The following is a 12,085-nucleotide window of genomic DNA, read 5'->3' on the forward strand; positions in this document are numbered from 1 at the left end:
AAAGAGTGTTGTTTAGGTAGACAGTTCTAAAAGTACAATTGCAAATATCCATTGCAAAAATGAGTCGCTCAAAGAATGAAACGAGAAATTCAATTTTAGCGTTTAGAAAACAAAATTTATCAATTTCAAAAATTACGAAGACTCTAAAGACGAGTTAAAATATTATTAATTTTGTTATTTAAGAGCAGTGGACTACCGTTGGGATTGTTTGTCAAATAATAAAGCCTCGAGAATCTTACAAACCCAGAAAAAGAATTTTATCACTGCTCCTAATAGTTTCCGAAGAAACAGCTAGTACCACTTTATATGGACCAACCTATATAAACCTAGACTCGGTGATGCATATCTGTTATTTCTCTGTCATAGGTTATAGGCGCACTATATAAACAATAGCTTATTCCAGCCGTCCCGTATATCTATCAGTTCATTTTCCGACGCGTTCTCCGACGGAAGGACTTATCCTCGACACGTGATATCCGAGTCATTGAGTCACGACTACTATATACCTGTTTCTTCCATTTCTTCCTCCACGCCCCAATCGCTCCAATTGTAACAAACACACGTACAAGGAACTCATCAGAAAGTTTAAATTTACGTAATAGTTTGTTTCATTATTTTTGTTCGCGCGTAAATTATTGTATTCTTATTTCCTTTTGTATTCGTGCTTTTCTAATTCTTTAGTAATACAAAACATATTTCGTTGGTCGAAATAAATGTGATTTTACAATCGTGATTTATAATCATTTTCAACATCGAAACATTCGTTACTGTATACTCGTTGTGAACAATTCTCGATGTCATGATATTACATAGTATGACGGATTACAGTGACATAAAGGAAACATTCAACGACATGCGGCCTCCAAGTTTGTCAGTGATAAAGAGTCAAAACATGATATCAATCAATGTTAGGTACGTGTAAAAGAAATTTTGATATTTTTTTTAAATCGTGCATCGATACACAAAAATATGCAGACACGAACAGTGGTTCGCAAATTCATGATACAACTTTGATTGCATTTTGTGCTCGTCAAAATGAACCAAACGGTATTATTTAGTAAACATAATTTCAGAAAATAACTGTTTTCTAGTGGCAAAACATCTATGTTGGGAGAAAATTTAAAAATATTGTGTTTACACTTTGGTCGAATCAAAAATAAAATTAAGAATTTAGCAACATTCGATGGGATCAACCACATAGTTTTTATTTTCAGCAATTATTTTTATATTCTATCAAAACCTTAGTTATTGATTAATATTTCATAATAAATTATATTAATATTTAAAGATTAATAATCAAAGGTTGATTACCCGTAAACAAGTAAAATAAATAAATATTTTATTATATTTCGCTACGAGTCCCATGAGCAATGGGAATTTCTCTAAATCGATTCTCTCATTGTTTTCGCTGTAGTTTTACATTCAGATAGAGGAAACATATTACCTGTAGAATATATTCTATGATTAATAAAAGAGTTGGTAATTGTGCACATTAGCAACGATCTCATTGATTTTAATGACCTGAAAATATATCGAAGGGTGAAGGTCACTAAGTTGTCCTTAACCAACGATTAAGAATTTTTTCTAGGTACGAACGCTATTAAAAGATAAGAGAAAAATAATAGGTTTTATTAGGGGCGTGTGGGAGTGAAATGCTGTCAGTCCATCCGAAAGTATTTATAATAATATACATACGACTAATAGAGTTCCAGAGAAACCTTCGATAAACAATTACAGTTAACTTGAATTTCCTGGTACATGTTATTCCTAGTCATTTTTTAATAGCTATTTATTTCTTAATACGTGTGACCTAGGATATATTTCTTAAAAATTAATCGAAATTATAAAAATATTAACTAGTACGAAACACTTTTGTTTGGGAATAAAATTCACTGCTTTTGAAACGATTCTTCCTTGTTTTATTCGATGACGTTCAAGAGCATGCAATTAATCATGACTTAAATCATGGAAACGTCAAGTTGAAAAGAAGAAACGATGTGAAAATGGAGACGAATATAGGTATGAAGGAATGAGAATTATCTGAGGGAAGTAATGTCCGGGACACGAACTACTTAGATGTAATCACTGTTGTGTTAAATGATTCAGACAATAAAGAAACAATGAAAAATGATTAGTTATTAGGAGAGTGTTCTAGATTTAAATCGTGTCCATTAGTCCAGTATTTCTCAAACTGCAATCTGCGAATACATTGTTTCACAAGTTCTCAAAAGGAGATTAATACGGACGACTACGTTGCGGTATATTTCATTCACTTTAATGTTATTTTGATTAAAAATATATTAATTAAAATATGCACGATTAAATGTTACAAATGTTTAAAATTGGTTGAAGTATAACCTAACAAGTATTTGAGGACCAAAACAAAAACAACAAATAAGACATTCTTAATAATTTTTTATTATAATTAACGATTATATAAATCACAAAAACCAAAAGACTACAAGAGATAACGTTTAAAGGTCATGTTAAAAATCTAATCAGGTGTTGCCAAAAAAATTAAATATAGTTTAGAAGTTTGTTTATTTTATCTTGTCTGTTGTTTGATCACATTTGACCGAATTAATAATATTCATTAATCATTAACTCAATATTAGTCGAAAAAGGTAATTGGAGTTAATCTGGGCTAGATTTTTTTTTATTGAACTTTGTCCACATCAATACTTTTCCATCTGATTTAAAAATGTTGAATTTACTTTTATCCTTCGTGATAATTTTTTTTTTTTTATTATCTTGCTGGTGCAAAGTTTTCTTCGTGCAACATACGCAAAGTGACCAGTATCTTTTAGTATTTTACGTACAGTTTCCGTATTTATTTCTTTGTGGTACTTATCCTCTATCATGAATGCAATTTCAAACTAATTAACTTAACTAATAAATTATCAGTTTAAAAAGACCATTCCATTTGTATTTAGACTGGACACTCGAGTCTATCAAACCCAAATTATAATTTATTTACATTCCTTTTAGTCGTATAATGGATTCAGCTTTACGATGATAAATACAAGTGTGCATTAAACTTTTGCTAGCTATGGTATATGGTGTCCAATCAAACCGATATTTCCAGTGATTGTTCAAGCGGACGTTTATTGACCTTACACTGTCTATAAAACACCCACCACCCTTTGTCCCCGATGCATGGTAAAACTCTGAAATAACGAGTTTATCTTCTGTTCACCATGCGATCCTGTGTCGTACACACCGTCGATCGCGAAACGCTGTTGTTCATAGACCATCGCGATCAAATATCCACCGTGGTACTATCTAGCTCCGCTTAATTCATGTTTGTCGTTTGTCGTGCCTTTGTACCGATGAATAGCGTTCAATTGCTGTGTATAAAAGTGAAGTGAATTGAATCGTCCATTAAAAAAATGTTCACTCTTTTCTTTTTTAGTCTTGTGTCAAAAGTAATATAATAGACGTCACTCGGTTTGTTACAAAATTGTTCACGTACTGAACTATCTACGAAAATTTCAGACCGTCCAAAGATTCCACGGAGTTCGACAAATTTAATAATCTGAAGCCAGTGGTTACCAACAGTGAGTAACAATGTTTAAGAAATTTAGTTATACAGAGCGTTGTTCTAATTAAATTCTTAGTGTCAGGCCCTGCAGAGCCCTCCACGGCTGCTTTCAATCCACAAACTGACAGTTTGCACGCGTCTATAAGACCGATTATCATGCTGGCTCAGTGTTTTTCCATGTTTCCCGTGTCCGGTGTTAATACACCAAATGCATCGTACCTCAGGTAAATTATTTTTATTTGGTGAAATCTTCACGTTTAGAGTGTCGCGCGGTTTTTCAAGCGTGGGTGAATCTTTTTACGGTGTTAAAATCCCTGTGAGAATTAGAACTACAGTTGAATAGTTTCATATTGCAATACAATATGTCAAGATAAATGATATAAGATTCTAAGATTCGATAGAAAAGTATGAAATATTAACATTAAATACAAAAAACTGTCTTATCGTAAACACTAACTGGCATGGCATGTTATGTGAATCGACACTCAGTAGGCCAAACGACGATTCAAGCTAATCAAAATTAATTCGAAGCAGTTTCCTATATCACTTAATTGCAATTATTACGTACAACTAATTTTTAAGTAATAAATGTAGAAAGAGATAAAGATTAATGTTTAAAGTTAGGCAAATTGTACAATTGAATATTGAATCAATTTTTCATTAATATATTTTTATTTGGATGAATATAAAAATTATTTTAATTTTTTTAAATAAAATAAAAATGAAAATTAAGTAAATTTTCTATTACAAATCTATTTTTAATGGTTCCTTTCCAACATATATATTTCTGATATCTACTCAAATATTTCAGATTAATAATATTTTTCTGTTTTTTAATGTTTCGTAACATCAAATTTTACGTAGCCTACCTATTCGATTAGGTTCACTTGGCGAAGTCCCAAGATCATATACTGTGTGATTTCGTTCCTTGGTTCGTCAATGATGACGATTGTTAACATTCTAAGGATAGTTACTTCAGGGATAACTTCAACAAAAATGAGTGAGTTTCTAAAGGATAATTTATTGCCGTGAAACCTTGAACAGTTACATCAAACAGTTCCAATTCTATCACTAAATATTAGTTTAGAAATTACTCGTTGAAGGTGCATTGCATTTACTGTGTTTGAAAAAGTAATCAAACAGTTACGTATATCATCTTAAACAAGATTTCGAATAACGTGTAATAATCAACATTAAGAAGTCGTGGAATACAAATTCAATCAGTCGCTCAATATTAAATTTCATTCGATTTACACATCTCGTTGAAAATTGTTATTATATTCATATCTTTTTGAATAATGAAATAAAATTGGAATTATTGTTCCGCAATTACGAAAATTTTTTAATCGTTTTGTAATTTAATTTCAGTTTAATAACTACATAGAAATAACGCATATTTTTGCTTTATATGTATTAGCCAACTTCGTTTTTAATGGAACCAATTTGATCGCGTCCTTTCTTTTCCTGAGATTGGCTATGCAGTGGCCTTGTTTAATGTTAACGTGGGAAAAGCTTGAGAAGGAGTTTTCCAACAAACACAGAAAAGTGTCCAGAATATGTTTGTCCACCAAATTCAAGGTGGTAACTATAGTGGTGATGATACTTGCCTTAGGTGTGTGGCTTTTATATTATTATTATTAAAGTGACATACTTACCCAAGCCTGATTTACGTATGATGTTTTTTTAACGAAATTATAGCAATTCAATATTTGATAATTTTTCGATCAAAAATTTTTGATCGATGAGTATATTTATTCTATTAAAAAAAATTAATGAAAAGAGTGATTCCTTGTAAACACAAAATGTTTTTCACAAGTCCCAATGAGTCGTATATTCTCATAAAATTTTGCCAAAATTCTCTCAATAATATATAATTTTATTTACATAAAATTACACCAAAATTTTCTTCGAATTAACGAATTATGGTAAAAATATTTACAGCGGAGCACGGTTTTTCCATTCTACATGGTTATTTCAGAGCAAGGGACTGCGCTAATTTTCAAGGTACTTCGGATATCATTGGCATTTATTTCCAGTCGCAATTTCCGCAGGTAAGAAAAGTGATTCGAGAAATTTTTAACGAACGAATGTTTGTTTAGACTCTAAAGAATATTCTCAAATTATGCGTCTCCTTTTGATTAGGTATTTTCTATAATTTCGTACAGCTTATGGAAAGGCATAACGGTGGACCTCGTTAATATTTTGAGTACTTTCTCTTGGAATTTCGTTGACTTGTTTCTAATATTGATCAGCATAGCTTTGACGGATCAATTCCGCCAACTAAATACTCGCTTATATTCTATAAGGGGCAAGGTAAGCTACGAACAACAAATATTTTTATAACACTAAGAAAACTTCGTTCATGATCATGTTTAATGCTTACATTATTGAACAAAATTGGAAAAAATTTAGTGAAACTAATAATAAATATTTATGTCCATTGAACTAAGAATAATTTTTTGGTGATTATGATCCTTGAGTAAACAACTTATCGTGACTAACGAATGACAAAAACAAAATTTTACAGACTAATAAAATATATTTTAACTTAATAAATCAATTTCGAATATTAAATAAATTCTTTTAATTTTACGATAAAATATCTACAAGGATTCCTACAACAGTTTTATAGATAATCAATAGATACAATAAAGGTTTACTAACATATCTCAATATATATATGAAAATTATAAATATGATTAATTATTAATGGGATTTGCTTTGAAATAACTGCAAAGTGTAAAGTGGAAACGTTGTAGCAATCGCATGAAGTGGAAAAAGTATTATTTTTGAATACAAGGTAAAATTTTTAAAATTAATTAAATAATTAAATAATTAAATGGTTAAATTATTTAATTATTTTTTAATACGAGGTAATATTTATAAAATTGCCACCTTCGTAGTATAAAGTGTTTAATCGAAATGTATATGAATAAATGGTTGTTACGAGCTCCAACGTTTTCACTTTTTTACCTGTTGTAGTATCTATAGCTTAAGAATAGACGTTTCTAATGACGAATCTTGGTCGTTAGTATCATTTCACTGTTAAGGCAATGCCGGAATGGTGGTGGGCCGAGGCAAGAGTTGACTATAATCACTTGGCAAGCTTGACGAGACAGTTGGACTCTCACATCTCTGTTATGGTTCTTCTCTCGTTCGCCACCGATCTCTACTTCATCTGCATACAACTACTCTTCTCTTTCAAGTATACGATAAAGCACCATTTTAACACTAGAACTACCGAAGTGGTCAAAGTGACCCATTCGTAATTTCTAATAAAAATTGTAAAAACTTTACTCCCCTGGATTTCTGAAAATTTATCGCAGTTTGCTATAAAGAGGATAAACCTTTATTTCCATTGGATTATACATTTTGTTAAGTTTCTATAGTCTTAATATCTTTGGTACAAATAAATACACCACATTGCCCGTAGTTCTAGTGTTAAATGTGCAACACTGCCTTGTCTCATTCAGCTTTTTTTAGGATTATTTTACTGCCTTTTACGATTCATATCTTATTATGATAAATTGGGTAATAAGATTGTTTGGAATTCTTAATGAATCGACAATCATTGCATTTAAAATTTCGGTCAATCACCAAAAGCAGACTATTTCAGTTATATGAATAGTTTGATACAAGTAAAGAAAAATGCTACTTCTGATAATAGATAAACAGGTGCTCTTTTACGAAGTATTTTTAAAGTTAAATTTAATTTGACCCAAACTATATTACACTTCTTAACACTAAACCTGCCGACACTTAATATATAGCCCATGACCGGTCAAATGACCAGTCTTTCTTTTTCTCTTTTACGAGGCAACGTACTTTTAATTTTTGCATTATATGTATAGACAGTTATGTTTTAATGTTTATTCGTAAGATATCCTTCTCTTGTATATTAAAAAATTTTTTAATTTTCATCGGATGAAAGATAAAACGCCCTTGAAAACGAATTTTATTCCAAGTCAATACCGTAATTAGTTCTAGAAAAACCAACTATTTAAGAAAAAGTGCTGGCTAGTAATTACGCAAACATCCTGTATTTAAATTAATTTTCAATTAAATAAACAATTTATGGTTCAGTTCTATCGTACACTAGTCGTACGATTAGTAGGAATTATTGAAACTTCTTTAGGTATGTAGGATCAAAGTAAATGTTAAAATAAACATAGAAGACAACATAAATAATAATAGTTGTTATGGTCTTCGGATAGGGGATAAAATACCCTTTAAAACGAGTGTTCGAACAAGTCGATAGCATAATTAGTTCCGGAGATATAGCGATTTTAGTTTCGCTTCGATCGGATGGCTAGTTTCGGAAATAGGGTTTGTTTACGTTTCGTTTCACGAGTTCATTGATCTCGCGCGCGTGACAATAGTAAACAGTGCGTAGTAAATTCTTGAAAGACAAAGAGGTCCTACGCGACGCGTCAGACGAAAACAGAGATATTCGAATTAAAAAAATTACCGTTTACATAAATCACGATATCTTCGAAACGGAAAGTCGGTTCGACAAAAACCGAAAGCCATTTTAAAGGGGAAGGTTTACCGCTTCCAACGATGGGTCAATTATTGATAAAACACTAGTGGTTTTGGATCTGCACGCGTCTAAAGTTTAACTATGTTTAATACGCGTTGTTAGACTGTTCTAAGACAGTGGAAACTGAAAATTCTCTCTTTTCGTCTTTGCTATACATATATTTCCTATTTACATCGGAAGCTAACCAGAATTTGGTACCAAATTTTGTCCAGCTTTTACAAACTTTCTATACATATAACGTAAAGATTAAAAGTACAGTGCCTCGTAAAAGAGTAAAAGAAAGACTTGTCATTTGCCTAGTAGGAATAGGTATACATGAAATGTCGGTAGGTTTAATGTTAACTTGTACAGCATATTGTTTATAACGCATTGGAAAACTTACAAAGCCATGAAATAATTTTATTAAGTAATCCTTCAATTTTGCACGGTATATTACTATTAATGGTGATTAAACTAATATTATTCAAAGTAATTTGCATCTCATTGCCAGTGAGTTTGTCCCCCTTTGGTTTCTTTGATTTAAAAATGTTCAGTTGTTTTTAATTATTACTCGTTACATTATATTTTGAAAACAATATGCAATACGTGAGGTTTTAATTTGAAGAATTTTTGGACAGTCCTATGCGAAGCATCATCGAAAAAATTTATTTTGGATTCTCCTTTGGATTCTTGTTGGCGAGGACGACACTGGTTTCCTTATGCGCGGCGTCGATTCACGACGAGTCTTTGCTTCCTGCGCCGATCCTATATAGCGTTTCCGGTAGCAGCTTTTGCGCGGAAGTAAGACTTCAACTTTGTCTTATTTCACGACTCTTGGTAAAAGGTTCTTAATCCAGGAAATAAAAAATAATTCAAATTACACGCTCGCTAAAAATTCTGAATAACTCATACAGTATGTGTTAACATTTACTTTTTAATTATTAGATTTTCATTGTTTCTATTATCTTATACAAAATTTTATCTATTCGTTACGAGCAACACTTATTAAATAGATTCTTGGTTATTTGGATAGCAATCAACAATTACCCATCTCTATTTATTATAAATAAAATGATACATGTGGGTGTTAAAACATCATTATACAATTCTAACAAAATTGCATGCAATTCAAAACAGTGCCTAAAGGAAATATTCTTTAATTCATCAAAATGTAACAGTACCTCATAACAGTGTAATAATTAAGAAATATTTATAAATCATAATCTCATTTGAAGAAACATACTGGTGAACGAAATTATTTTAATGGATAAAATTTATTTTACGTTAATCTGTATTCTATTATTTATAATCCAGAGGAACTAACATAATATTTTGCAAGGACTAATATGCTTAAATTTTGTTCGTCTGATCAAAAACATTTTAACAAGAGTCGTGTAACAAATTGTTAGTAACAATTGATTCTACACGAATAAGAAATGGATCGACTTTGCTGTTCTCATAGGTGATGAGATTCTTAACCCAAGTAACGACGGATAGCATTTGCTTGACTGGCATGAAATTCTTCTCAGTGACCAGAGGTCTTGTATTAACTGTACGTATTTTTATTACTATTTTAGAAAAAAGAATAATGCATCATAAACATTAAGATTTATTTTCACGAATATCATTGCTACCATGACACAATGATCCAAATAAATTTAAATACTGTTTCCAATTTATAAATAACAGTATTTTCCTAATTAAAATTAAATTGCAAGTAACAAAACTCGCAGTCTCCATTTTCTGTAAATTTACAGAAATATAATTCGGTACATTTAATTTACATTTTAAGAAGAGTTACATTTAAATGTAACATTAGTCTGTAGAAAATAAGAAAATGAGTCCAATTAGTACTCTAATAATTACGTAAAAACATTCTCTGTGTGTGTGTATGAGTATGTGTTGTGCTTAGATACAATACACAGGAAAGACAGGTAGGAATTAAATTTTATTAACCAAATTTTTAGTGCAACGATAGTTTATTCGTCCAATTGGTTTTTCAGTTAAATCTAACGAGCATGTTCAATAATATAATAGTTAGTATATAGTTTCATTCATGGTTTATCATACAAATCAATCCTTCACAGTCCAGTGTTAACCATTTGTTAACCTATTTGTAATGCATTTCACATTTGTTATTGAAATATGTTTTAGGTAGCAGGAACCATAGTCACCTATGAATTGGTTCTCGTCCAGTTCAATTCTGTCCAACAAATCGATCCAATGAACATAACTAACGTCTGTGAGGTGAAGTAAACGCGTTTGTAAGCATCTTTCAAGACGTTTTTGAAGAAACCTTTCTCGAGTTTCCCTTTCCCCCTTTCCATTTCCTGCTAAACTCGTATATTTGCTAAACGTAATGATACTTAAGCTTCCGTATACACAATGCTATTTAAGGTACACTATTGCATTAGAGTGTTTTCAAATAACTCCTTATTCTATTCTTAGTTCAATGTTAATAATTCTTATTTTGTCTAGAATTTTAGTCATATGCAAAACGGTATGAAAACTTCGCATAAGTTCGAAATGCATCGTAGATAGACGTAAATTTGTAAGTAGTACGATAGTCCTCGATTATATGAAACAATTTTCTCCCCGTTGTTATGCGACCACGTGATGAGGCAAAATTTAATTATAGCTCATAAAAAATAATTTACTCGTTCTGTGATATGGTAGAATCTCGTTTATACGAATTAAATAAAAAAATAATATATGTTTTAATTATACGATAAAAGAACATTTTATATTAAAAAAAATAGTAAATGATATAATTGTTGAAAATAAATAATAGAGAGATATAATAATTAATTCAGTTTTATTCGACATTTTTAAACATATAAGTTGTCTTAAATGATTAAGATAGTGAAAATCAATCGATATCAGTAGATGGTTTGTTATTGTTGTTAGTATTGAATTCTGCTTCGAAAAGTTCCGAATGTTGACACCTCCATTATACAAACTAATAAAAAGAAGATTGTGGATCTCTATTATCGGACTTGCTTGATAAACGAGGTTCTACTGTAATTGTATATTAAAAAACGTTCAAAAAGTTATTTATTTAATATTTGTGTAAGACATATTATTCTTTTTATTTTACTTCTAACGTTATTTAAAACTCCTTTTAAACTTAAATTTTATCTGATTTACATTAGATGAATTTGTCATAACTGTGATAAAAAGTAACGTTATTTATATTGGTATTCTCATATTTAAAACGAAAGGTTTTTTAAATAATACGTCAGAGTGATAAAAATAATTTGAAATTAGTTTTTGTGTTACGTTATTTCAGGTTACTATGTACTGCAGTAGATTATTACTTGCATATAATATTTCGGTGGGTAACTATGAATATAAAATTGAAAATCTAAATGTTTGTGATTTCCCTATAACTCTAACTGTTTTTGTTTAATCGAGTTAAAATTTTGTTTAGTTGTCCCTTATATTTTGATGGAAAGTATAGGTAATTCAACTTGGACAAATATTTGCCATAAAGCAAGTCATAGGGCTTAAAACAAATTGATTCAAAAAACAAATTTTTTTAACATGTTCATTTATTAATTGTTTTAATTTATTACATAACAGAAGCGATAATATAAATAAAATGATACACAATATAACAACAAAAATATATTATTGAAGCATTTTTATGGATGGACAGAAGTACTAACTTTTGTTCAATAAAGAAATATTTTTAAAAACAAAAACATTTGGAAATCCAGTATTTCTTTCCATTAAATAAAGATTAAAGTATTTTTTGACATCATCAATAAAGCAAAAATTAATTTGAATGCATATAAATTGAGTCATCTACCGAACTTTGGGTTAACTCCCTTATCATTTCTGTATCGCATGCGACCTTACCAACCCCCATAAAGAATAAGACTGCAGCGCACCATAACGGCAGAAATTATAATTGAATTTCAAATATACTTATAATCGTGATCAATATAAAGTATTTGAATCACAATCATGATGTACCCAAATAGAGTTTCAGGTCGTAAGTCAAGAAATTTTATTCAGAAAAT

At 30.3% G+C, this 12,085-nt stretch overlaps 1 protein-coding gene across 1 annotated transcript; it reads left to right on the plus strand.

Annotated features, from left to right (window-relative positions):
• Nucleotides 1–3,441: 3,441 nt before the first annotated feature.
• On the plus strand, nucleotides 3,442–10,695 carry LOC143346103 (gustatory receptor for sugar taste 64f). The gene is made up of 10 exons (XM_076773862.1): nucleotides 3,442–3,557; nucleotides 3,618–3,765; nucleotides 4,423–4,541; nucleotides 4,959–5,153; nucleotides 5,483–5,592; nucleotides 5,684–5,854; nucleotides 6,592–6,746; nucleotides 8,699–8,861; nucleotides 9,523–9,612; nucleotides 10,215–10,695. Coding segments are annotated over exons 1-10 (1,254 nt in total). The 5' UTR covers nucleotides 3,442–3,556; the 3' UTR covers nucleotides 10,317–10,695.
• Nucleotides 10,696–12,085: the final 1,390 nt, after the last annotated feature.

The sequence above is a fragment of the Colletes latitarsis genome, chromosome 10 (genome assembly GCF_051014445.1).
Source record: "Colletes latitarsis isolate SP2378_abdomen chromosome 10, iyColLati1, whole genome shotgun sequence".
Classification (NCBI taxonomy): domain Eukaryota; kingdom Metazoa; phylum Arthropoda; class Insecta; order Hymenoptera; family Colletidae; genus Colletes; species Colletes latitarsis.